This window comes from Neovison vison, chromosome 6 (genome assembly GCF_020171115.1).
Source record: "Neovison vison isolate M4711 chromosome 6, ASM_NN_V1, whole genome shotgun sequence".
Taxonomy (NCBI): Eukaryota; Metazoa; Chordata; class Mammalia; order Carnivora; family Mustelidae; genus Neogale; species Neogale vison.
This window is the reverse complement of record NC_058096.1, coordinates 207,965,428-207,993,094: the sequence shown is the minus strand read 5'-3', so window position 1 is coordinate 207,993,094 and position 27,667 is coordinate 207,965,428. Positions and strand designations below refer to the sequence as shown.

The 27,667-nt window shown below is 49.0% G+C and overlaps 1 protein-coding gene across 1 annotated transcript; it reads left to right on the top strand.

Moving 5' to 3' along the window:
* Positions 1 to 22,056: 22,056 nt before the first annotated feature.
* Positions 22,057 to 26,787, top strand: FAM240A (family with sequence similarity 240 member A). Its single transcript, XM_044254866.1, has 2 exons — positions 22,057 to 22,205; positions 26,655 to 26,787. Exons 1-2 carry the CDS (start codon positions 22,063 to 22,065, stop codon positions 26,785 to 26,787), a joined length of 276 nt encoding a protein of 91 aa, XP_044110801.1. The 5' UTR covers positions 22,057 to 22,062.
* The last annotated feature ends 880 nt before the right edge of the window (positions 26,788 to 27,667 follow it).

Here is a 27,667-nt window from a genome sequence, read left to right as displayed (position 1 = left end):
CAACCACTGCGCTTCCCAGCATCCCCCAGCCTCTTCCGGTAAGCTTCTTCCGGTAAGCCTCTTCCGCTAAGCCTTTTCCGGTAAGCCTCTTCCGCTAAGCCTCTTCCAACCACGTTCCCGCTGCCTTGCCACCGCGCCTGCGCCGCCGAATGCCTGTAGCCCAATCACTGGGCAGTGTTGACTGCCTGCCCTGGTTCTAAAGGCTTGGGCGCCTGGGTGGCTCAGTGGGTTAAGCTGCTGCCTGCAGCTCAGGTCATGATCTCAGGGTCTGGGGATCGAGTCCCGCATCGGGCTCTCTGCTCAGCAGGGAGCCTGCTTCCTCCTCTCTCTCTCTCTGCCTGCCTCTCTGCCTATTTGTGATCTCTCTCTGTCAAATAAATAAATAAAATCTTAAAAAAAAAGTAAAATAAAGCAACGGCTTTGGGAAAGAGATTGAGGTTTCATAAAGATTAAGTTATTCAGAGAGCTTATCTTTTCTTTTTTTTCTCACCTTTATTTATTTATTCTCTTGCAGTTGTTTTGTGAAAGTCTTTCAGAGTTGGACACACACACAGTAGCCTTAAGGAACTTGAGTTCAGCCTCTCCCGGCAGCTCATCCAGTGTCCTGTGCCCTTCAGCCCCACACCTGAAAAAGGCCGGAGATGGCCCGTCTGACCCAGGCTGTGGCAGACCCGGTGGGCTTTTCTGTATCCGGTTTCCACTTCAGTAGATATGTGGACTAAAAAAGGATAGATGATTTCCCGGTTTGGGGGATATCTCACTTTTTGCGGCTTTTGCTGAAAAACAATGTTTGCACCTGCCCAAGCCCGCAGCCCAGGCAGGGATGGGGGTTTGTTCTTCCCCGAGATGAGGGTGGACACCGAGCCTGACTCCTGGCTCCTGTCAACCAGGCTGGTACCAGGGACACTCAGTGGGCCTCTCCTTGCAGCTGGAGGTAGGGGGAGCTACCGCTGTCTGGGATTGCACTCCCTGACTCCAGACGTTCCTCCCCTGAACTCAGCACCCTGGCTGTGGGCTTCCCACTCAGACGTGGGGGTGGGGGTCCCCCTCAGCAAGGACCCTTCCTCACCATTTGGAGCCCCAGTGAGCTGTTTTCTTCTCAGAACCCCCCCACCACTGCACTAAGGCCCATCCCCAGAGACACCTTCCAGCCCAGGGTCTCACCTTCTCTCTAGTGTGGGTCAACTATAGGAAATCATCACATTCTGGTTGTCTGTGTCCCTCCACCAGCTTTTCATGAGAGCTGAGGTCTTATATCTTGTGTGCTATTTCTAGAAATATGCCTAGCACCTAGTAGGGGATGGGCAAACCTTTGTTAAAAGAGTAAGTGGATGAGCCCCACCTTAGATTGTTGTTATTTCAAGGTTCCATGTTTACAGAGCTTTACTTTTTCAATCAGGCTTCCAATTGTTTATTCCACTACATGATAAAACCGTGTTAGACTGCCTCCCCTCCCCTCCCGGAGCCCTAAGCATGCGGAAGCCGGGAGGCAGGTGGCCCAAGGTCACACACAGAGTCCCCACATTACATTCTGGCAGCTGCTGTCATTACACCAACACAGCAAGGACAGAGCATCCGCCAAGTCCCGCCAGACCCAGGAAAGACCCAGACCAAGGCATAGGGTAAGGAGTCAGGAACTCCCCTGTCTGGAGAGGAGGGTGAGCCTGGCCTCGAGGACTTAGTTCTGTCCCTGCTTCTGAACTGAGCAACTCAGGGGCCTTCCTGTGTTGCTGTTTTTGTTAGGAGTTAACTGGTCACTTAGGGAGTCAGGACCAAGGTCCCCAACAAGAAAGCAAAAAAGCCAGGACAGAGGTACCTGGGCAGCTTAGTAGGTTAAAGCCTATGCCTTTGGCTCAGGTCATGATCCCAGAGTCTTGGGATCGAGCCCCACATCGGGCTCTCTGCTCCGTGAAGAGCCTGCTTCCTTCTCTCTCTCTGCCTGCCTCTCTGCCTACTCTGTCAAATAAATAAATAAAATATTAAAAAAAAAAAAAAAGCCAGCACAGCTCAGACAAAAACCACGCTAGAATTCCGTTTTACCGCATAAACGAAACCATGCTAACATCCTGTCCAGCAGCCTCTATGGGCATGACTTTTGCTAAACTTCCTGAAACAAAACAATTAGCCATAAAACATTGGTCACTATCTCAAGGTGAGGCAGTTCGTCTCCAGATGTCAGCCCCAAAGACCCGCAACAATGACCCCATGAGCAAATCCCTGATGGGCACAGTTTAGCAGCCAATCCACAGGGACCCACACTCAAGATATGCTCAAGATAGTTCCTCGAAAAAGCCTATGAAACCCACTAGATTTGAACACCAAAACAGCAACCCTCTCGGGTCCCCTTCTTCTTCAGAAGCTTTATACTAATAATGCTCAATAAACTTTGCTTTGCTGCTCACCACTCTTCATCTGGTCTATCTCTTCATTCTTTGGGGTGGTGTGACCAAGAGCCACGGGCACTTAGGGAACAAAAGTCTTGTAACACTTTCACTTGCAAAGGGATGCTAAAAGGACCCTGCCTGGCAGGACATGCATGAGAATGAGAAGAAACAGGTGGAATGTGCCTGTCAGAGCCCTGGTCCTTGGTAAATCCGTGGGCCTCCCTTTATCTACCCTGCACAGAAAACCAGTCTTTTTTTAAAATTTTTTTAAAGATTTGATTTATTTATTTGAGAGAGAGAGAGAGAGCACAAGAAGGGGGAGGGTCAGAGGGAGAAGCAGACTCCCTGCTGAGCAGGGAGCCCCATGCTGGCCTCCATCCCAGGACTCTAGGATCATGACCTGAGCAGAAGGCAGTCATTTAACCAACTGAGCCATCCAGGCACCTAGAAAACCAGTCTTTAAGAGGCAAAGACCATGAATAAAATTTGTGAGCTCACCAATATAGAACGAGGCGTATTGCACAGGTAAGAGGAGGAACCAGATGCGGCATTCGGAGTCAGGATGGAGGACAGTGCACTGCAGAGACAGCTGGCTCCATAATGCCCAGGGATGAGCCTCCCACCAGCAAGGAAAACAGAAGTGGAAGGAAACCCAGAGAAGTCAGAAGAAGGGTCCATGTCCCCTCTGTCCCTCCCTGGCCATGAGGCCTGGGGCACATGAGTAACTAGTCAGTTACTTACCAATGAATCAAGACTGGTTGATGGTCCAGCTCCAAAACCTTGGTGGCCCTGACTTCTCCTGCTTCTCAAAGTGTGTTGGAACTACGTGCAAGAAAAATTCCCACTCGTAGCCTAGGACCACTGAGCAGATGCCATCCCCTTTCTCTGCACTCTCCCCCACGTCCTGAACCTGATAATGTTTTCTGGCCACTTCTCAAGGCTTTTTTCCTTCCTGCTTCCTGCCTGGCTTCTTAGGCTGCTTGCTTTTTTCCTTGCTGTGCTTCTCCCAAACTCATCACCTTCACAAACCCAACTTCTCTCATTGGAATTTTCTGTCCATATTACACCTTCTCCCCTCTTTTCATAGCGAGATTGGGATGCTGTTCTTGCCCCCAGAACCCACAGTCCCAGCCCTCTGGTGCCCCTCACTCCAAGTGCCTGGCACTCAGACCGATATTCAACCATGCTGAGGCTTCTCAGACTCCACACAGACTCCTTTAAGCTGTGCCCTGAAGCGTGAACTCGAAGGGGGTCTGCTGGCGAATGGCTTTTATGATTTCCTTTCCTCTGTGGTCTGTCGTTCTCCCAGGTTTCTGTATTTGTAGGTTTGCTGGAACTGGGCTTGCAAACTGTGGCCATGGGCTGAGGGGATGGAAAGAGCACCCTGAGCATGAGGACCAGGGACCCCTGTCCTAGTTGTGAGGTTCTGGAAGAAGTCAGTCCACCCTTGCAGATCTCTCTAGCTCCCCAACAGTCAGCGAGTTGGGGGTGCCCCTCCACGGCCCCCCAATGTTGGCAACGGACAGTCTGCCTTCTGTAGGGAAGGAAGGGTGGCCAGCTTGGACTTTGCCTTATGCCCAGAAGAGAAGCAAGCCTTCCCCTTGGCTTCTGGCCCCCTGCCTCCTGGAAGCTTGGGGAAGGAAGCCCCACATCCAACCCTCCCTTGTGGGTCTCAGGAGAACTTGATGCTTCAGATGGCCTTGCCCAGAGGAGAAGCAAGACTTCCCCTTGGCTTCTGGTCCCCTGCCTCCACCTGGAAGCTTGGGGAAGGAAGCCCCACATCCAACCCTCCCTTGTAAGTCTCAGGAGAACTCGATGCTTCAGATGGCCTTTGGGGTAGGAGTGTTAGTTCAAAAAGGCATCAAGAGGACAGGAAGGCAGGAGAACACATTCATATCACCATCTTCCCAGGATCCAGTGCTGTCCTTTGGATTCTTCAGGACAAACCAACTACCCTCCCCTCTTCACCACCCAGCTGCCTTTCCCAGACTACGCGGCATGACTGGCCTTCTCTTTATTCTTTGGGACAGGGAAAGCCCAGGTATCTGTTCATACATGGTCTGCTCCCATCCCCCACCCCCAGTCCTTGCCGTGAACAGGGAATAAAAACCAATTATATATATTCCTAACACCCTCTCTTCTCCCCAAATATTTTAAGTTAGAACCTCACAGACTATGTGAAGTGTTTTGGACTTATTTTTTCTTTTTCTTTTTTTTTTTTTTCCATTTATTTGTTCTCAGGGTGAGGGCTTTCTTTCCATGCCTACTACATTTTTTTCCTACTTCATTTACTTTTTTTTTTTTTTTTACTTATAAAAGTAATTTGCACCTGCCCCAAACCATTTGCAGTTTACAGTAATGTTTGAGGTGGACATGAGCCATGGTGTTAGGAGGCTTCCAAAAGTTGCACAGCCTTTCTCCTGGAGAACTGGGGTTGGTGGGCTCCTTTCACCCATTCCCCAGCTATGTTGCTGCAGCAAAGCCCAAGGACGGGCATCAAAATAGGACCAGTGGTTCCCCTGAGTTGATGCTCAACTTGTTCCTACATTGTGGGGAGTCTGCAATTCTCAGATTGACCCCCATGAGGCTGTATCTCCCTGAGCCCCAGCCCAGCCAGGGGCTCCAGATGGCTGGTGTAAGATCCAGATGGATTTGCCTTTTTGCCCCATCTTACCATGGGGGGCCCTGGACAAGTGCAGAGAGAGACCTGGGTTTGGGGTTCTGTGAAGCTGAGCACCAGCTTCCAGGGTGAACTCTATGAGCTTTAAACACATCCTCCCTACACTGGGACTCTCCCAGCATATCTAACCACACTCACCTTGCACACGGGATGAAGCAGACAGGAGTTTTTAACCGGTTACCTTTCGCTGGGCGTCCCGTCCCTTGCTCACTCTTTACCACCTCTGGAAATTTTACCTTTATGCCTGCATAGGGGTACACTTGTTTGATTGTTTTGGTAGGATTGTAAAATTTTGATACAAAGTACCAAAGTGTCCTTAAACATATATTTTTTGAGTTATAAAAGCAGGCCCTCTCAGAGGTTTGCCGTGAGAAGGTAAGTTCCTAGAGCCTTTGTCAGGACAGCTGGGCTGGATTGTCACCAATTTAAGCGGGCTTCCCTTTGATCTTATCCCATGAAAAGAACTGCACGTGTGCATAAAGATGTGCAGATAAGGTGACATAATTCATAAGAGCAAAAGTCTGGAAACAATCTACATGCTTACAAAGAAGGGAACAATTAAACAAAGTATAGTAGTATATCCTATGGGCATGTTCTGCACCTGTTACAAGGAGAGCATAAAACTGTGTGTACAGACGTGCAAAGATCTTAAAGGTAAAGCACACACATACAACATTTCATTTCTTACATCTACATATAAGTTTTACATTCGCCAAGAAAGATGACAAGGAGACACCCCTCTCTCGGGAGAGGCGTTTTGTCGGATCTCCTTGGGGAGGATCATTTCCTACCCACAACATAGCATAATGGTCAAGAGCTTGGCCTTTAGGCCCCCCCGTGCCCACTGCGTGACCTCGTGCAAATCACTTACCCTCTCTGTGTGCCGGAGCACTGATGTGAGGCCTGGATGTGAGTTATGCACATAGAAGGAAAACAGTACTTGGCCTCGAATGCATGCTCTGTGCCATTGTCACTGTGCCCTTTGCGGATTTAAGGAAGCTGTGCCCTCTGTTCGGAAAGAAATGCACATACGAATGTCCACACAAAGGCCTTCACAGATCCCCTGAAGCCTGTCCTTAACCCTGGGTTGAGAACTCTCCCTGGAAAAATCACTGTGTATTCAAGCCGGACATGACCTTGAAACGCTTCACTTCACGGGAGAACAGGAGTTTCCAAGGCCACGAGATCTGATAGAGGTACAGGCAGGCTTTAACTCTGGACTCTCCCACCTGTCTGTCCGGTCCTCACCCCCACCTGGCCCCGACACAGACCTGGATCGTCCCCTAACACCATGGGAAGCCTCAACTGATAGGAGAGGGTCAGGTGCCGGAATGCACAGCCCGTAGGCTATGCACAGCCCCCAACAGTGGGGGCCCTTCTGTCCTATGCTGAACAGCGTGTTGGGTGCCATAGTCCCCGCAGGCCACCAGCCGTCCTGCAGACCCAGGGCGTCAGGGCACCGGGCCCTGCACCCGAATTCTCACCCACTCCCCTGTCTCCCAGAGGGCAGAGGACAGAGGACGAGTTGGAAGGAGTCCCCTCCTGCTGTCACTTCAGCCCTCCCCTCCTCCAAAAAGCCAGCCTCAGGACTGGGCCAGAGAGCTGCCCTTCCAGAGCTGTATCCTTGAAACAGTAAGGACGTGCCTGGCCAGCCATGACTGGGCTCAGCAGCCTTGTTCTTAGTGTCTGTAAAGACCCCAAAAAGTCCTTGCTTAAAATAACCTTCCCCACGGCTCTGCCGGAGAATCTTCCCCGTTCTCATTTTTCTTCGGAGAACAACCGGGAAGGCCGGTGAAAATGCAGGTGTAATCCAGGGCCGTTGCTAACTGGCAGCCCCTGCCCATCAAGCAGGAACAGCTTATCCGAAGGTAATGGAACATGGATCAGATTCATAAGGAGTAGAAAAGGTCAGGCCAGGGAGAGGCAAGCTAGGGCCCTGTCACTTTTGCAACTCTTATCTGTTGTAAAGCACGATTTTAAATGAGGTCCTTGAGGGGTTCCTGGGTGGCTCAGTGGGCTAAGCCTCTGCCTTCAGCTCAGGTCATGGTCTTAGGGTTCTGGGATCGAGCCCCGCATCGAGCTCTTTGCTCAGCAGGGAGCCCTCTTCCCTCTCTCTCTCTCTGTCTGCCTCTCTGCCTACTTGAGATCTCTCTCTGTGTGTCAAATAAATAAATAAAATCTTAAAATTAAAAAAAATAAAATAAATGAGGTCCTTGAAGTTAAACCCTCCCACTCTGGGGGACAAGATTCCAAATCCCTAGAGACTCGTGCATCACAAAATGTCTAGCGCTCCTGGGCATAGGAAGGTTCTCAGAGGGAGGCTTCTGTTGGTTTGCAGAGGACCTGTCTCAGAGAAGCTCCAGTTTCCAGCTCCATGTCGGTGGGATCCAAGGTGGGCAGGGGTCTTAGGAACCAGAGCCTGTGGGTCAGCAGCTCTGTCTGGCAAGCGTTGTCCTGCCTTCACCCCGGCTGCGCTGCCCTGGGGGACCTGCTCACCTACACACCTCCTCCTTCACTTATCACACCTGGTTCAGTGGGATCATCTGCATCTGGGGACTTCCCATGCTCAACTTCTGTCTCTTATCGTATTTATTGCACTTCTTATCACTTTTCCTCACCCTCGTTGATAACTCATTAGAGCAGATCATGCAGGTGAAAGCACTTTGTAAACTAAATAGAATCCCACGAAATCAGAATTCAATTTTGAGCTCCACACGATCACAATCAGGACTCGGGACTCGGGACTTCTCCCTCAGTCCCAGAGGAACCTGGAAGAAAGGAATCAGGGGAGGGAATTGCAGAAAGAAGATGGGGGAGATGAAGGATGCTCTACACCTTCCTAGTCATCCCCCACGGTCCTGGTGAAGAGATCAGAGAGGGCAGAGTAAGGGACAACACAGCCTGTGTCCACTACTAACACAGCCTCCAGACTTCCCTGGGTTTGGCCTGGCCACGCGCAGACCTCTTTGCAGGTGGTGGCCACATTTTACCAATGAACGAAAGGAAGGAAGGAAGAAGGAAGGAATGTCGGTCTACAAGCAGCGGCATCCTCCAGGGATAACAGGCTGCAATATTTGCTGTCAGGCCTGTCTTCACAATGTCAGGTGGGAAGGTCCTTATACCTCTGTTGCCCACCTCCTAACCATCTCTGCTTAGTGGTATGGCCTTTGGTCTGTGCACTCATGAGGGTTTCTTGTTTCCTGTTCAGTCCCTGGCCACGTCGTAACCACACGTGACCTGCTTCACGTTGCACAGCGAATGGAGCTGAGCTCCAGGAATCCGATGGAATACGCGGGACTCCGGAACCCACCGTCTGAGACTCCAAGCCCTCACTGCTTATTGCTCCAGCCCCAACAGCCACATCCTGCTTGATCATGTGTTCGGTCATCTGTTGTTGTTTTTTTAAGATTGTATTTATTTATTTGGCAGAGAGAACACAAGCAGGAGTAGCGGGAGAGGGAGAAGCAGGCTTCCCACTGAGCAGGGAGCCTGATGCGGGACTTGATCCCAGGATGCTGGGATCATGACGTCAGCTGAAGGCAGACGCTTAACGACTGAGCCATGCAGACGCTCTAAGTCATGTGTTTTTTAACTGACCACATGGGAAAAAAGAAGAGGAAGAAGAAAAGAAGACCACCATACTCTTCCTCCCTATTAAAATGAAAACCAGGCGGCACGTGGGTGCCTCAGGGTTAAGCCTCTGCCTTGGGCTCAGGTCATGATCTCAGGGTCCTGGGATGGAGCCCCGCAGTGGGCTCCCTGGTCAACAGGGAGCCTGCTTCCCCCTCTCCCTCTGCCTCTCTGCCTACTTGTGATCACTGTCTCTGTCAAATAAATAAATAACGTCTTTTAAAAAACAAATAAATAACATAAAATAAAATGAAAACCAGGGATGTTGACATGTCTTAGTCAAATGTGGCTCAAACCATGCAATGTTAATCATGTATTATGTGGATATTTACAACTTATGTTTTATGTGCCTAATATATGGGACAATTTCAACCAGATACAAACGGACCAGCTTCAGGAGCACTCGCCTGCTGTGAGGTCACACAGACATAACACTCCCATCATAGATGTGGGGCCCTGGGCTCACCACCCAGCCTCTCAGCCGCTGTTTCCCGGTCTATAAGACAGCATGGCAGCCTCACAAGAGGCCGTCTGTGAAGAAGCACAACAGAAGGCAAAACGCTCCGCAGTATACCACTCATAATATTAGTTTCATCTTCCTCTTCCCCCCTCGTAAAAAATCAGTCACCTATGTGCACATTGAAACATCCTATCTTTTTACCAATTTGACACTCCCCTGGCTATGAAGTGCTGGGGTGACTAGCATGTCTTGGGTAAAGCACCATGAGCTCTTGGAGGGAATGGGGGTCCCTAGGGAATGGCGGTCCCTAGGAAACCTAAGGAAAAAAGACCATCACCCAAAGCCAAATAGCAAGTGAGGCATTCTACAAAACACAGGCCTATCATCTTAAAAAAAAAAAAATGTCAGGGTCATGAGAGACCAAAAACAAAAACAAACAAACAAAAGGTTGAGGACATGTCCTAGATTGACAGAGACTCAAGAGACATGACAAGGGAATACAGTGGGTGATTTGAGACTGGATCCCATGGCGGGGGTGGGGGGCTGGGGGAAGCCGCTACAAATTGCATTGAGAAAATTTGAAAACCATTTGTATATTAGATAATAATTGTTAAATTTCCTAATTTTGGCCACTCACTGGTGATTATGTAAGTGTCTTTATTCTTGGGAAAGACTCATGAAAATACGAAGTAATTAGAAGTTAAAGGGCATTATGTTTGCAACTTACTTTCCGATAGTTCAGAAAGGAGATGATAGTAAGGTAGAGAGATAATGATGAAAGATAGCGAGATGATAGATAGACAGATGATAGACGGATGTGTGATATGCTATAGCAAATGTAGTGAAATTAACATTTGGTCAATCTTGGTGAAGCGTAGGCGAGACCTCTGTGCTATTCTATTAAGCCTGAGATTATTGCAAAACAAAAAAGTTTTAGAAAGAAAGTAAGACAAGACAAGTGAAAAGGAAGATACTAAGTAAAATATAAGTAAGTAAAATATATGCAAATTTAAATTTTAAAATTTATTGAATTTTTTTTTGCAAAAATTTTAAAAAAATAGAAGTATGCTGAATTGGGAAAATAATTGTGCCCTGTTGTCCCCACTCCCCTTCTATGTTGTGAGCTTTCTTAAAGACAACTTCAAATATTTCTTAGCCTATATTATGAATAATACTGGTATTAGAGCAGAAAGGACCTGGCCTTAAATCACGCTCTTTCTTTCCCACATGACCGTACACCCTAAAACATAAGAAAAAAACGTCAACAACAGGTCAGCGGGTCCAAGTGAGTGACCTTGGTTCCAAATGCACACGTGGCCAGAATCAGCCTCCCTCCTTGCTCGCCAAAGACAAGTTTCTTTCTGTCTCTGAAGTCATCTCACGCTTCCCAGAGAAAGTCTGTACGTGACGGCATGGATCCTGGGTACACCCTCATCGTGTTAAGATACCTGCTTTCACTTGAATGAGGAATCTGATTGGGAAGGATTCCCTCTAGGAGGAGTTTTCCCCATTAAATAAATTACAAACACAGAACGAAAGCTTGGAAATTCAGAAGGTTGTCAATTCATAGTTCGGTTGAATTGGGAAAATCACAAATGTCTGTTCTTTGAAGTAAGCAAAATACGGACACTTCCACGTTCCATGCTAGGGGATTAAATCAGTTTTCAGATTGCTGTGAGCCCAGCGGTAGGTACAGCAACACTCAGACCCTTACTAAGTTTTCTTCTGAAAGGATATGCTAATGGCTTCAATAAAGTTTGAGGGAACCCAGATAACCAGAAAGGCTTTGTCAGCATTCAGCAGTGAAAAGCAAAACAAAACGAAACAAAACAAAATCCTTCAAGGGACACCTGGGAGGCTCAGTTGTTAAGCACCTGCCTTCAGCTCAGGTCATGATCCCGGGGCCCAGAGATCCAGCCCTACGTCTTCCTGTTCAGTGGGGAGCCTGCTTCTCCCTCTCCCTCTACTGCTCTGCCTACTTGTGCTCTCTCGCTCTCTCTGTCAAATAAATAAATAAAATCTTCTTTTAAAAAATCCTTCAAGATAATCTTTCCAGGGCACCTGGGTGGCTCAGTGGGTTAAGCCGCTGCCTTTGGCTCAGGTCATGATCTCAGGGTCCTGGGATCCAGCCCCTGCAACGGGTGCTTTGCTCAGTGGGGAGCCTGCTTCCCTCTCTCTCTCTCTGCCTGCCTCTCTGTCTACTTGTGATCTCTTTCTGTCAAATAAACAAATAAAAAAATTAAAAAAAAAAAAGATAATCTTTCCACTGTGGATTTTTTTTTTTTTTTTGGCAAAAGGGCACGTTTTTTAAAAACGTGCAGTAAAACTATTTCACTAGCTTTGTTATCCTATCCTCTCCGCTCGCATATTACACTTACCAGCAGAAACACACAAAAAGTAAAATGGGGCCTTTTATCTTTTAAGTGTTGCTCTTGGTGACATTGTGATGACATGGTGCTTTGAAGGGTAGCTTCCTGGTCTCCCTCCTTCTCTCTCCCCAACCAGGCATCCACGGGCAGAGAGAAAGTCTTCCTGAAATAGCCCGCAGATTCAACGTCAGCGATCCCACCTGCCTTCACTTTGCAAAGATCCACAGCAAAGGGCTGATTTCTGACACTGTGGCTCGGGTTACTGAGTTGTAAGCGTGCTTCTCAGTGACCTATCGGAGTTGGATAATGACCTGACCCTGTTCTCAGGCAGGGACCATTACAGATGTTTCACGCAAGGACACCACTTGAGATGGCGTGAAGGTCCTTTTCAACTGAGGAGTCCGTCCAGTGTGGTGCCCTTTACCCAGAGGCAGGCAGTCCCCAGTGGCCAGTTTCTGCTTTCCTGGGGGGGGGAACCAAACAGACCGTAAAAGGTCGTCACCAAGCTCCATCAGCAGATTAGCAGCTCTGAAGGACAACACGCCTCTCTAAGTCATCCTGTAAAGCGACCTCTGAATGTGACTTGTCACACCATCCTAGGTTCTTTTATCCTCTGCGGGGTGGAGGGCGGCTTTGCCTGATGCCTGGCAGCTCTGAGCTCCTGGATCATCCAGAACATGTTCTGAACCCTCACTCTGCTTCCAGCCAAGTCATGGTCCCTGCAGGGCCTGCCAGAACAGAAGCTCGCCTGCCCTGGGGTGGGTAGGGGGAGCAGGGGAGAAGAGCTGTTTTCCACCAGGAAGGACGCCACTGTGTCCCCTGGAATGAGACCTCCGTGACTCTGCTACTAATCTGGAGTATGTAACCTTGAAAGGTTGAGTCCTTTCTGTAATTCCTCCTCTCTGCATATAAAGGGTTGGGGCCCAGAGGTTTCAGGACCAGGCCGTAACCTCTGTAGCCTCTGTAACCCCCAGAGCTGCAATACTCGCCCTCCTTCTACCTGCTCGAGACCACAGCAGATTCATCTCCAAGGTACAGGGTGTTGAACTTGAGCGTGCCTGGGATGGATGTTTTATATTGCCCTTCCTGGGCCGCGTGAAATGGACATAGTCTTTGTCTTTTTCAGTCCCTGGGATGCATCTTTCCCTCCAAGCCCCCCTACTTCGCATCTGCTTGGGAATGACTTAGAAATCTTAATGGGGCTTTTCCATATCTGATATATGTATATTTAAATGATGTCTTCAAAATGAGCTAACCTCTGTGAGAAAGCCAGAAATCGGTGCCAGGGTTCACTTAACATGACTCTGATATGATGAAATACTAGAAAGAAAAACAGCGCCTATTGAGGAAGAGATGCACAACCCCCAGAACCGATACCTTCCGGTAATGTTTAAACAGAGATGCTCAACCACCTGGAGGGCTTCTCAGAGGGCTGATGTTCAAGGGGCTTTGGGACTCTAAAGCAGAGCTTCCTAAACTTTAATACGCATGTGAATCATCTAGGAATTAGGTAAAAATGCAGGGGTTTGTTTGTTTGTTTGTTTGTTTAAAGATTTTATTTATTTATTTGACAGAGAGAGAGAGGTCACAAGTAGGCAGAGAGGCAGGCAGAGAGAGAGGGGGGGAAGCAGGCTCCCCACCAAGCAGAGAGCCCGATGCAGGGCTTGATCCCAGGACCCAGAGATCATGACCTGTGCCGAAGGGAGATGCTTTAATCCACTGAGCCATCCAGGCACCCCTAAAATGCAGTTTTTGATTCACATTCTGTCTTGATAAATTCTATGCTTGCAATAATCTCTAGGTGATGCCCTTGCTGGCTCATGGGACAACTGAGTATCAGGGTTCAGGGTTGTTTTGGGGACAGTAAATAATCTTTACTTTTTATTAAGATTTTATTTATTTATTTGGCAGAGAGAGAGAGGGAGGGAGAAAGGGAACACAAGCAGGGGGAGTGTGAGAGGGAGAAGCAGTCTCCCCGATGAGCAGGAAGCCCCTGATGCAGGGCTAGGTCCCAGGACCCTGGGATTATGACCTGAGCTGAAGGCAGGCGCTTAACAACTGAGCCACCCAGATGCCCCAAATAATCTTTAAATAATCAATGACTGAATCTTACCCAATCAGCAAAAAGTCAAGGTATGTTTCACTAAAGACAAGTCTGTCCTATTTTAAAATTTGTATTTTTACCTGAACATACAGCAAAAAAAGGAACTCTCATGCACATGCTGGGTTCTATGAAATTTATCAAAAGTAGAGTTCTGTGTAGCTACCATCACAATCAGGATACAGAATAATTCCATCAGTGCCGAGCCTCTGTGGTTGTCCTCACTTTCTCCCACTAACCCCAGGCAACTATAGTTTTGTCTCTCCAAGAATGTCCTATAAATGGAATCATAGAGAATGTATAGTCTGCTGAGATTGGCTCTTTTCCACTCAGCACGATGCCTTTGAGATTCATCCAAGTTACTGAATGTATCGATAGCTTGTTCCTTTTTATTGCCCCACAGAATTCCATTGTGTGGATGTCTGCCAGTTCTTACCCATCCATTCCCTGAAGGGCTATTACGCTGTTTCCGCTTTTTCACAGTTACAAATAGAACTGTGAACAGGTGCGCAGGTTTCTGCTGGAACACGAGTTGCCTTTCTCCAGGCAAAATAGTTGGGAGTGGGATTGCTGTGTATGTTTAACTTCGTAAGAAAGTGCCAAACTGGTTTCTGGATTAACACCTGTATTCCGTATCTCCAGCAGCAGAGTATGAGCCTTCTAGTTGCTCCACACCCATCCTCTCCAGCACTTGATAAGGCCAGTGATTTTTTTAAAAGATTTTTATTTATTTATTTGACAGAGATCACAAGTAGGCAGAGAGAGAGAGAGAGAGGAGGAAGCAGGCTCCCTCCTGAGCAGAGAGCCCGATGTGGGGCTCGATCCCAGGACCCCAGGATCATGACCTGAGACAAAGTCAGAGGCTTAACCCACTGAGCCACCCAGGCACCCCAGCATTTTGCAGTTTTTGGCAGTTTTGCTACATAGGTACCTCAGTATTTCACTTGGAGTTATCGTAAACGGTGTTGTGTTTTTAATCTCAGTTTCCAGTTGCTCATTGCTAACTTCCACTGATTTTTATGTATTGCTCTCACGTCCTTCACCCTTGCTAGGAATTAGTTCTAGGAATTTTTTTCGTGATGTGCTTCAGGTGCACTAGAAAGGAATCTGTCTTCTGCCATCATTGGGTGGAGAGATTGATAAATTACACTTAGATCTAGCTGGCTGGTGATGCTATTCAATTTTTTCTAGATCTGTGACAATTTTCTCTCTGCTAGTTCCCTGTCAGGGTCAGGTCCATGCATGTGCATCCCAGAGGCCAGCTTAGGCATTAGCAATTTCTAGCGGTCTCATTCCCAAGGTCTGCCCCTTCCGAGGTATCTATCCCTGTTATTTCCAGTTCCCTGGACTCCCCTTTGCAGTCCTTTGGCCAGAAACCAGGGCTTTGGTTTCCTGGTCTGCTGAGTGCTTCTGGTGCTGCATTCACATCTGCGGTCAAGTGCAGGGGTACTGAGAGAAGGAAAGCAGTGGAGGGAGGAAGATCACAGCCCCTCCCTGCAGAGCAAGTGCTGCCCTGGGGATTTTGTGTCTGTGCAGCTGGGCTGCTGCGGCCATGGGGTCAATTCCATTGCTGAGCCTCCCTAAAGTCCGAACTTCCTAGAGACCAGAGACGGTAGAAAAAGGAAAAGCACGTGATTGCCCTTGTTCCCTGAACATTATGACTCTCCTTTCTCCCTTGAGTCAGGGGACATGGAGCTCTCTCTGGCTGGGTGCCGCTTCTGGGTCCCCTACTGCTTTGGGTCTGAACTGGGGATCCCAGAGTAAAAATGGGAAACTTAGCACACCACACAGTGGTGATGGGAATTTTGGTCTTCTCCAACCCACCCGTGACTGTTTCCTTTTTTGGACTCGATCAGTCACTGTTTGCCTGGGTCCAGTCTTTGGAGCTGCCTTCTTTGGAGAGAAGGGGGTGGAGTGTGCCATATGCTTCCTCCATTTATCTGGAACTGGAACCCTCTGTTCTATTTCAAGCCATGATCTCCATGAAGCTTTTTGGAATGTTGTGAAAAATCATCACAAAATGGCCACTCTTACGAGGTGTTGGATGGGCAAAACTGGTTTCACATGGGGTCGGTTGGTGTATAATGAGCCACTCCAGCTGAGAGTCAAAAAATGATCAGTCTAAGCCAAAATCCTTAAAACAAACCAAAAAACCCCCCTCACTTTCCTCAACTTGGGTTTAATCCTCTGAGTAGCGTAAGAGCTGGAAAATTAGATGGTTTCCATGACATCAGGGCTCACAAGGGACAAGTGTGCCTCTGGTTTGTGGACCCAGTAATGTTAGTTGGCCCTTTGTGCAGCACAGAAACCTCACAGATGGTCAAACTTCAACCGTGTCTGTCTAAGTGACCTGCTGTGAACGTGGTCTGCGCTGCCGTGCTCTTTAAACACTAATAGCTTTTGTGAAGTTGACCTCCTCATTGTCACGGAGGTTATGACTTTTCCCAGTTGGTGACCATGGGCCAGAAGCTGTGCTATTGATTCTCTCCATGGGAGGACACTAGTGGCGGGTGTTCTTGGTCAGAGAGATGGAGAGAACAGAGCCATTTGTTTATCAAGGACAATCTCCTTGTTTCCAAAGGGGTTTCCAACTATTGACATCTTCGTCACGATTCTGCCAAGTAGAGTAATTGTCTTCATTTTAGAAGCCAGGGACCCGAAACACCACTGTTCACAGAAATACCTGTTACCTGTGGAGGAATGGGCTAACCCCACACCGAGGGGCTGGCAGAGCCTCCAGAGGGCTTAGAACGAGGGGACTTGGATGACTCTCTCTCTAGCCCAAAGACAGAAGACAATTCTTCTCTGCTTTTATGGAGATATCACTTATGGGAATAAAATTCACCAGATTTCCATGTGCAGTTTAATTCGTTTTGGCAAACCGTCTCTTGAAACAGGATATACAACGTTTCCATGACCTTAGAAAGTCCCTGCACCCCTTTGCAGTCAGTGCCCTCCTCCACCACAACCCCAGGCCACCCCCTCTGCTTCTGCAGGCCTCAAATCAGAGGCCCCTGCAGTGTCTCTGCTTCCTTCCCCCTGGGGGCACCCAACCACTCTTCCTGCAGGTCCCTTCCCCTGAGACGGGTCAGGTGACTCCTCCTGCGCCCCACCCCCCCATCCCAGCTCCTGTCACCGGTAGTGCTGTCTTATGAGTCCGCTCCGCTCACCCCCTGTTACACCTGAAGTCACCTGAAAGGAAGTCTGTATTAGCTGATATCAGCCCTTGGGTATTGGGGGCTTAGAAGTCCCATATATCTTTTTTTAAATTTTATTTATTTTAGGGGCGTCTGGATGTCTCAGATGGTTCAACGCCTGCCTCTGGCTCAGATCATGGTCTCAGCATCCTAGGATCAAGTCCTGCATCGGGCTCCCTGCTCGTTGAGGAGTCTGGGTCTCCCTCTCCCTCTGCATCTCCCCCTGCTCGTGCTCTCTCTCACACTCTCTGTCTCTCTTTCTGTCAAATCAATAAATAAAATCTTTTAAATTTTTATTTATTTGAGAGAGAGAGAAATGTGGAGAAAGGGGCAGAAGGAGAAAAAGAGAATCTCAGGCAGACTCCTGGCTGAGTGCAGAGCCTGACATGGGGCTCGATCTCACAATCCTGATATCACAACCTGGACCCAAACCAAGAGTTGGTGGCTGAAACTACTGAACCATCCAGGCACTCCTAGGAATCCCAAATATCTTTAACACGCCCTCTTTCCTCTTGTACTTCTGTGTTTTCCTAAAAGTTGTCATTGATGTGGTTTCCTTGATGCTATCCCACTGGGGACAGCAGCTGCTACCACTTCTGGTCATACTGGGGACAATGACTGGAAGAGGTTGGTAAGAAGATGAGGTAATTTGTCGAACAGTAAAATGCACTTTTTCTTAGAGTAGATCTTGCTTGTTTTTACCATGGTGCCACCTGCATTTTCCAGCAAAACAGCTGGTTAGGTAGTAAACAAACACGGGGGAGATGGGAGTGGAGACAGGCTCCAGTCTTCACCCCACTGGGAACTCTGCACCCCCTTGGGAAAACACACATCTTCCTTCTTACATATGTGGGCACCTCCCAATGAATGGGCGCGTGGTGAGGCTCATCTCTGAGGTGTCAGAGGCAAATGGACAGAAGAAAGACACCACTCAGGGGCGCCTGGGTAGCTCGGTCTGTTCGACATCCGATTCTCAGTCTCAGCTCAGGTCCTGATCTCATAGGTCATGGGATCAAGAGCCAAGTCAGGCTCCCTGCTCAGTGCAACATCTGCTTGAGATTTTCTCTCGCCCTCCCTCTGCCCCTCCCACTTGTGTGCTCTCTCTCTCTGAAATAAATAAATCTTTAAAAAAATAATAATAACACCAATTAGAAGCTTTCATAAAAAAGAAGAAGAAGAAGAAAAAGCTTTTATCAAATTCTCCACTGAGTATGATGCTGTATAGGACACTGTCCAATCCCCAAACCTGAAAATCTTCGGCCTTGTCATCTAAGTGTTCCTTTTTTTTTTTTTTTAAGATTTTATTTATTTATTTGACAGACAGAGATCACAAATAGGCAGAGAGAGAGAGAGGAGGAAGCAGGCTCCTGCTGAGCGGAGAGCCTGATGTGGGGCTCCATCCCAGGACCCCGGGATCATGACCTGAGCTGAAGGCAGAGGCTTTAACCCACTGAGCCACGCAGGAACCCCCATCTAAGTGTTCCTAAATAGTGCCCAGCAGACCGGAGACAAAGCTTAATGAACCTCAGCCACAGACTCAAGAAGCCAAACATTCAATATTATGTACAAATAAGGAAAAGTGACACTTAATTTAGGGTTGGCAATTATTGTCTATTAGCTGCGGCTAGTGATGTCCCTGTGCCAGACCAGAGTCTGAGAAAATCAGAGGGGCCAGGACTGGGTTCACCAGCATCCAGCAACAGACCGTGATGTTTGACATACATTTGCATTAGGCATTTTCATGAACGTGATCTGATTTAATCTTCATAACAATCCCATTTCACAGATGACAAAACTGAGCTGCAGAACACACTAAAGAGAATCCCAGAGTTCTGGGTGACCCCAGCAGGGTGCCCGAGCTCCTCTCTCTTACCCTCCTGCTTGTTGTTACGTGACTCCGGGTCCCCAGAGTGAGCCAGGAGCTCGCCACCTTACGCCGGCTGGCAGGTGTGTCTGCATAGCTGCTACAGGCAAGATGAGATTTCTTGAAATATCCAATTCCAGGAGCTGTCAGGACAGGATGACGGAAGAGCAGCAAACCAGGCACAGGGTGTGGCTTGGGGAAGGGAGAGGCCCAAACAGACCCTGAGTCTCTCTGTAGCAAAGAGAGAGAGACAGAGAGAGAGCTGGAGAGGGCAGGGCACTCTGAGGAGGGCTGGGAAGTCCAGTGGACATTTGCAGCCGGTTTGGGAGGCCAGCCCTTCCCCGGGGCACAGGGTGGGTCCACATCTGTGAGAGGGGTGTAAAGTACATTACATTCATGGCTGCAAATCGGCCCAATTTTTCCCAAACTCTTCTTTCCTCTGGCCAGCAGGGCCCAAGAGAAGGTGTTCTGATGCTCAACGGTGGAAGGGGAACCGGCTCCCTGCTGGGCACAGGTGTCTTACTCCCCTGTGATGCGCGCCTGGCCCTGGGTGCTGGGTCTGTGATTCTGCTCTTAGTGACTCTCCTGGCCTGGGCCCCAGAAGCTCAGCCCAAAAGGGGCCTGGAGCAGATGGAGTGTGAGTGGTTTCCACAGTTTGTTGCCCACATTCCACCAACCAGCCTTGATGCGCTCATGCGCTTGGTGGGAGGCCTCCCTTGTTTTCAACAATTCTCTTCACCTGTATCCTACATCCGTAGCTCTGGCACCCCCCAGACCCAAACACAGCTAGGGTATCCAGGCGAGCGGTTGTAAAGTGCCTGACATTGGACACAGTTTGTGTTCAGGCTCAGGGTTCTATTTTCCTAAATAAATGAAAAAACCTTCAGAGTAAAATGAGCCTTCCAAATTTGGGGGGGGGGGACCAAAAAATCTAAAGAGCATTTACCTCCCCAAAGTGACTCCCTCCTGAATGCAGAAGCGTCAGGTAAACTCAAAATGATCAGGATCAGAGAATTATTTCCTTTGCCCTCCCCCACCCGTCCACCTCCCAACCCCCAGAGAAACAGCCCTACAGCATCCTGCCAGGTCCTCCAGGCCCAGTGGGCGGGCAAGGGGACAGGGGACAGCCCCTCCCACTTTCCCTACACAATTTTCCCTCAATGTCTGCAGCATTGCAAAGGGACTCCACAAACTCCCAGGCCAACCCTTCCGGAGAGAGATAATAAATCCCCCCAGCAGAAGGGGGGATTTATTCATTTCAACAGATAATTATTGAACCCCGCGACACGCCCAACATTGAAATAAAACAGGAAAAATCCTCATTTCCGAAAAAATCTGCTCTGCGCTGGGGGGCTGGCTGCCATCAATGAGCTCTCTCCAGTTTTGCCAGGAACATATGAGATCACTGAGCCCTTCCAGGAGGTAAGAAAATCACTCACCTCCTTCATGGGGAACAGTTGGGGGCAGGGGATGGAGCCTGGGCTCTGAGTGTGACAGCTGCCCCACTTACCGTCTGAATGACTTGAAAAAGTCAAACTACTACCTCCAAGCCTCAATTTTCTTACCTGCAAAATGGGAAAACAGCGCCTGATTTGCCAAGATGGTTGTGACATCTCTATGCCTCTATGCTCAGTCCTCACCACCTCAGCTACCTTGGAACCAACACTGGACACAGACGTGACTACCGCACAAGAGGACACAATCCAAGATGGCAGTTCTCACCTTGGCTACACGGGGAACTTTCAAAAACCCAGATGCCCAGGCCACATGGCAGGCTGCTATGAAGCCCGGGTGTCAGGTTTTCACAAAGTTCCCTGAGAGATTCCAGTGGGCAGCCAAGGTCAACAGCCACTGATCCAGCAGGAAAGAGAAGTGGAATTATTTCAACTCTACAGAAAGTTGGGCGAGGTTATTATTACTCACTGTTAATTATAATATTATGCCCTGTACAATTTGAGGTTTACAAATGACATGTTATATTTGTTCAGAAATTTATACATTGCTAAATAGTTTCACATTTATGATCAAATTTCATCTTCAGAGAAATTTTTCTAAAGATTTTATTGATTTATTTGGGAGTGAGTGAGAGAGAAAGAGCACCAGCCCGGGGAATAGGCAGAGGCAGAGGGAGAAGCAGACTCCACTGAGCAGGGAGCCCAATGCGGAGCTCGATCCCAAGACCCCAGGATCAAGACCTGAGCCCAAGGCAGACGCTTAACAGACAGAGCTGCCCATGCACCCCTTCAGAGAAATGTTAAAGCTGAGAAACTGAGGCCTGGAGAATTTATCGACAAACAGAAGGTGTCCAGTGAACGGACAAACAGGTTCCAGGGTCAGTGTCTGGCTTGAAGCCCTCTCCATCCACCCTGTCCCAGCATCCCCATTGATCTCTACCTCGAGCTATGGTCTAGACCCGTAGGCTGAGTGTTGGACTCTGGGTCCAGATATCCCCTCAGTATACCACCCCCCCCACACACAATGTTAGCACCCAGGCAGTTCAAACTGCCCAGCACTGCTCAAGACCCCTCCCCTGTTTCCCATCTGTGAACAGGCATTCAAGTCTCAGGCACCCCCTCACCTGCATCTTGTGGGTGGACTTGGCCACGCCCAAGATGCCCCTGAACCCGTCCACTTTCCATTAACCTGGCCTCCACTGCCTGGTCACTGCTTCTCCCTGGACATTTCCAATAGCCCGCTGCTCCTCCCCCTTCCCCCTTCGCCCTTCCAGTCCCTGCTTCTGGCCTGTCCGCTGGCCTCACTGAGGTCTGGGAGCTGGGCAGGGATTTTTTGTGTAGAACGGTGAGCATTCTGGAGTGTCTAACAGGTAGATCCCCAAAGAAGAGCGCGTGCATGCACGCACGCACCCCAAATCTACCTGCTCCCAGGGCGTCAGACACCGGGAATCACTTTGTGTAACAAACCCCTTCCGTGAAGGGCTCAAGAAAACATTCAAACATAAGTGTGTGGCCTGACTTCTACGTCGCGGAACCACAGGCAGGTCCTGTAACTCCTCTCACGTCTCACCACTAACATGAGGACAGGAACGCCTACTCGCGGGGATGCTGAGATAATGAAACAGACCACGCACCCTATGCCTGGCGCGCATCACCTGCTGGTAGGACGCTGAGACGGCCCATGCTTCTCGAAGGGGAGAAAGGGAGGAGGAAGGAAGGTCGGAGGTATTTCCAGGGAGCGTGGGCATTCACATCCCTGTATCTTGGCAACAGGCGGTGAGGCCGTGACGTCATCCCCGAGGTGAGGCTCGGCGGCTGGCCAGGGTCCCCTTCCAATAGGTCTGGGTCCACAGACTCTCTGCCCTCCAGAGTCTGCGGGAGCGTGTTCCACGGGGGTTCCACGGACATCTCCTTTTCCAGGGGATGAACAATCAGTACGTCCGCCGGGAGGTCTTCTGCGGGAACACCTGTCACGAACTCAAGCGCTTCTGGGAGCGGGAGATTGGCAAGCAGACCTACTACCGGGAATACGAGGAGTATCGCCTGGGAAGAAGTGCCCTGAGAAAGTATGTGGCTCCTTTGTCTACTTTTTTTTCAAATTAGTTTTTTAAAATAGACTTTATTTGGGGGGCGTCTGGGTGGCTCAGTCCATTAAGCATCCGCCTCTTGATGTCAGCTCAGGTCATGATCTCAAGGTGGTGGAATGGAGCCCCGGTGGGAGTCTGCTTAATATTCTCCCTCTCCCGGGATGCCTGGGTGGCTCAGTTGGTTAAGCGGCTGCCTTTGACTCAGGTCATGATCCCAGGGTCCTGGGATCGAGTCCCACATCGGGCTCTTTGGATTGAGTCCCACATCGGGCTCTTTGCTAGGCAGGGAGCCTGCTTCTCCCTCTGCCTCTGCCTGCTTCTTTGTCTGCCTGTGCTCGCTCGCTTTCTCTCCCTCTGTCTCTGACAAATAAATAAATAAAATCTTCAAAAAAAAAATAGATTCTCCCTCTCCCTCTGCCCCTACCCCCCATTCAGGCATGTGGGTGCTCCGTCTCTATAATAAATAAATAAAATCTTTTAAAAAATAAAAATAGACTTTACTTTTTAGGGCAGTTTTAGGTACACAGCAAAATTAAGCAGAAAGTAGAATTCGCATAGATCACCCCTTCCCCCGCACACAACCTCCCCGCCATCAATGTCCCCAACCACAAATGCATCACCACCTTTGTTTATTTTCTTTTTTAAGAACAAAACAGATTTCCCTGGAAGAATGCCAGACTGGCGTCTTAGAGGACATAATTATTTCTATTTTCCTTACATATGTTCCTGCCACCACCTCTGGTTGTGGGCAATAATTTTAATCATTCTTGCACATTAACAAATGGACACTTTGATGCATATCTTTGTAAATGGAAAAATCTCTCTGTCCCCATTTCTAGGGCAGGAGGGTTGCACTGAATTTGGGGAACAGGTTAGCAGATGTGTCCATGAAAAGCAGCCAAGCAAAAGAGAGAGTGATCGATGCTTAGTGCTCATTTGGGTGAAGACACAGGAGGCCCCGCAGGGTTCTCTGAGGGAGGCCCATGAGCTGTCACCCCACTAATGCCCATCCCTGTGCTGGCCACATGCCAGTCTGCCCCCTGTAGAGCAATAACGAACTTGGGCAAACCGGGGTTGCCGTGTCTGTGGGAACAGGGGCAGCCCACCACCCTCACACACTGCCTCCACTTCAGGGATCCAGTGGGGGACCAGCTCTTCTGGGTCCTCTGTGCCCTCATGGAACGGCTCAGCTGCTGTCTGTTTGCAAAGGGCACAGCCAGGGGTGGTGGGACAGCTGTGTGCTGGCCTGACAGTGGGGCCATGACTCCACCCGAGCATGCTTGCTGGACTAATGATACGCACCAGTTCGCACCACTGAAACTCACAGTTGCCTTCCAAACTCCCTCCTGAGCCCTAGACAGGAACCGGCCTCTTCCACACGTGGAGACCTGCTTGGCCATATTCCTGGCCCCAGGTGAGGAGGAGAAGCAGGCTCTCCTAGCTGCCAGAGGGTCATGTTAGGGAGTATCCTCCAGGGATTCTCTAAGAAGCTGAGGTGGATGGACAGTTAGTCATTTCTATGGTCCCTGCTATCTCCCTTCCCCAGGCCAGGCCGCTCAGCATGCCACCCACGCTGCCCATAGGTGTGCCTCCCCACCGCGCATAGCCTTGCGTCCCACCCCCCCACTCCCCCCACCCCGGGAACACGCAGAAGGTCTCAGGTGCAGGAGAGCTGTTTGAAGAAGATGCAGAAAGCGAGGGACATGCTGAGGGGAGAGCAAATCAGCTCCGAAACAAACCTCAGTTCATTAAAAATATGAAAATATATGTGCACAGTGTTCTGTCCATGCACTTGACACAAGACTGCAGGAAATAAGCTTTCTGCTTTTCCCCTTCCCATTTGAACCATGCACCCCCCTCCGGAGGGTCTCTGCTCTCACCCACTAATCCGCCTTGTCCCTGCACAAAATGGAAAAGACTGTCCCAGCTCATTAGGTGGTTGCCAGGCAGGGACAGGAAAACACGCCTAAGGTCTGTTCCCCTGCATCCTCAGTTCGGCCACTTAGTCCAGGATTAAAGGCAGCAGAGGCAGAAGGCCAGGGTGACAGATCTCCCTGTGCCTTGGTTTCTCCCTGTTACTTTTACCACAGACACTAAGAGGAAAGGGCTATTGGAGAGTCCTTACCCTCCATCCGACGGGAGCAGGCGGTCAATATTGTTGTTCAAGTGCTCCATGGCCTGACTTATGTCCTGCTTGTTCTCTCGACAGCTGGAAAATGGTTATGGAAATCTTCAGCCTCAATTGCAGATTGGTCTGTTTCTCCTTACAGCTCTGTCTCATTTCACTCTGTGTATTTTGAAGCTCTGTTTTATTACAAACACTTAGGATTGTTATATTCTCTTGAAAAATTGGCCCCCTTATTGCAAAAAAAAACCCCTCTTTCTCTCTGGTAATGTTCTTGCCTTTGAAATCTACCTTGTCTGGCTTGACTACAACTACTTGGCTTTCTTTGACTGGGTTTAAGATGGAATCTATTTCCATCCTTTGCTACAGGATTTCTGTTCCCTTAGTGCCCACGGTTCTTAGTCATGCGCCCTGGAAGAATGAAGGAGTAGATCAGGCAAAGACTGGTGGGCAGCAAAGCAAAGTTTATTAAGCCATAGTATAAAGCTCCCGGAGAGGGAGGGGGCCCAGGAGGGCTGCCGTTTGGGCATTCAAATCTACGGGGTTAAAAAACTCTTTTGAGGAACTATCTTGAGCGTCCTATGTGTGGGTCCCTGTGGATTGGCCGCTAAGCTGTGCCAGTCAGGGCTTTGCTCATGCACCTGTCTACCTATGGGGTCATTGTTCCTGCGTTGCAAGTCTTTGGGGCTGACATCTGGAGACGAACTGCTTCACCTTGCGATAGTGACCAATGTTGTTTTATTTCAGGATGTTTAGCAAGTGACTCCCACAGAGGCTGCTGGACAGGATGCTAGCGTGGTCTTGTCTGAGCTGTCCCAGCTTCTTTTGCTTTCTTGCTGGGGACCCTGGACCCAACTCCCTAAGTGTCCAGTTAACTCCTAACACTTTTAATTTTAACCTATTGCTACCTTCATATCAAAAGTGATTTTCTTGCAGGTGACATCCATTTCAACATTGGTTTTTATTCAATTTGACGATCCTGCTTTTTTTTTTTTAAGACGTATTTATTTAATTGATTATTTGACAGAGAGAGACACAGCAAGAGAGCGAACACAAGCAGGAGGAGTGGGAGAGGGAGAAGCAGGCTTCCCGCCGAGCTGGGAGCCCAATGTGGGGCTCGATCCCAGGACCATAGGATCGTGACCTGAGCCAAAGGCAGATGCTTAATGACTGAGCCACCCAGCACTCCCGATGATCCTGCATTTTAATCGAGTGGCTCACATCATTAACGCTAACTGGTGCCATTGGGTTTAAATCTGCCATCTTGTTTTTTGTCTCCTGTTCTCTCGTCTGTTCTTCATTCCTTTCTTTTTCTGCCTCCTTTGGGGTGAATTAAGTATTTGTCCTGATTTCATGTCATCTCCTCTGTCGGCTTTGCCACAGTATCTCCTGATGTTATTTTAGGGGTTGCTTTAGGGTTTCTGTCACGGTGTGCCCTCTAGTGCCACATGGTCCCCTGTAGGGCGTGAGAGGCTTCTAACCACACAACCCCCCACTGCTCATCCCCTGGCCTTTGTGCAAAAGAGGGCTCTGCTTCCACATTTGTCATAAACCCCACATAACATCATTAACAGGTTTGCTCTCAGACACCGATTACCTTTTAGGGAGAGTCAAGTTGTGAGGGAAAATGACTAATATACCCACACAGTCACCTTCTCAGGGGCCCGTCCCTCCATCCTTCAGATCCTGATTTCCACCTGGAGTCATTCCCCCTCCGCTTGATAGATTTCCTTTAACTTGTCCTGTAGGAACAGGCTGCTGGTGATGAATTCTTTCAGTTTTTGTATGGCTGAGGACATCTTTATTTCACCTCTTTTTTTGGAAAGATAGCTTGGCTGAGTAAACAATTCTAGAGGCACAGAGGTCCCCCCCCCGCCCCGCCCCGCCCCGTACTTTGTGGGGTTTTTTTTCCCCCCTTCACTTTTAAGGAAGCTCTACACCCAACATGAAGCTTGAAACCCCAACCCCGAGATCAAGAGTAAGTTGCGTGTTCTACCCACTGAGCCAGCCAGGCGCCCCTGTCCCTGTATTTGAAAGACATTGCACTCTCAAAGGAAAAGTTTGAAGGATTAAGACTAGACGAGGCTGGGCAGAAGTGAGAGCTAATGATATACCTATAAAATATAAAATATGCATATATTTAAATTTCAAGTCCTCTGCATACCTTTTAAAACCTGAATATGCATGCACACGTGCACACACACACACACACACACACACACACCCTCAGGACGGGGAAGGCATCCCCAGACCAAGCACCATGGACATGGTTGCTCTGCTTGCTGTTTGCTTTCTATTTTCAGGCTCAGAGAGGAATGGAGGCAGAGACTGGAAGCAAAACTGAGGTTGCGGAACAATCTAGATGAGACAGAAAAGCGGGCAAACGTGGGCCGGGAGCTTCTTGCTTCACTGACACAAGAGGATTCAAAGCCCTGAGGTGGTTCTACCAGGAAAAATCAGTGCAAATGCCTGATCCCTGAGCTATGCCAGATGGATGTCACACTCCCCCCGACCTGTGACGGGTCTACTGGCTCATGCCCCCCACCCCGCCCCAGGCCCCAGGTGGGAATGATCAGCCAAGTCAGCCCGTTCCACATGGGCCCTGGATATTAGCCCAAGTATCCCTAAAGACGAGATTATTTCATACCAGAGCTCCATGCAGCATTCTTTATTTCCACATAATTAATTACCTCTTAATTTTAAAATCTACTTATTTTAAATTCTAAGCACATGCCAGGGGTGACAGTGGGGGGGGGACAGTTTGGGAGCTGATCTTCATGGTCCCACTTTAAACATTGCCCACCAGTGTCTTTCCACATCTCTCCTAGAAACAGTTTCCCGTGATCCTTTCTCTTATTTTCCTTTTATGAGAAGGGAAACGCACCCGTCTGCAGAAGTAGCTGTATCGTAAATAGCTGCAAAAATAAGGTTTTGCCAAGAAACTGATCTAATGTTATTTATTGCTCCTTCATGGGAGTTTAATTGGTTCCCTCAAAGCACGGTTGCTGTAACTGTTCGATCAGATCGGGATAATTTTAATAAAGCTTGGTTGTCCGGGAACCACGGATGTGTGCGCTCTGTGTTTCATGGCTTATTTTAAATCCCCACACGCTTTGCACTGGCCAGCTCTCTGTCAGCTCAGCTCACATGTATCTGGCCACCCCAGCAAAGTGTTTGCCATCTATGTTCTAGACTTTGAAATGTCACGGTCACTCCCCAACCTTCTCCTGGGTCCCCAGTAGAGGACTGCTCCTTCCCAAAGCACGAACTGAAACTGGACCTTGGCAACAGTTTCCAGTCAAGATAAAGGCTCCGA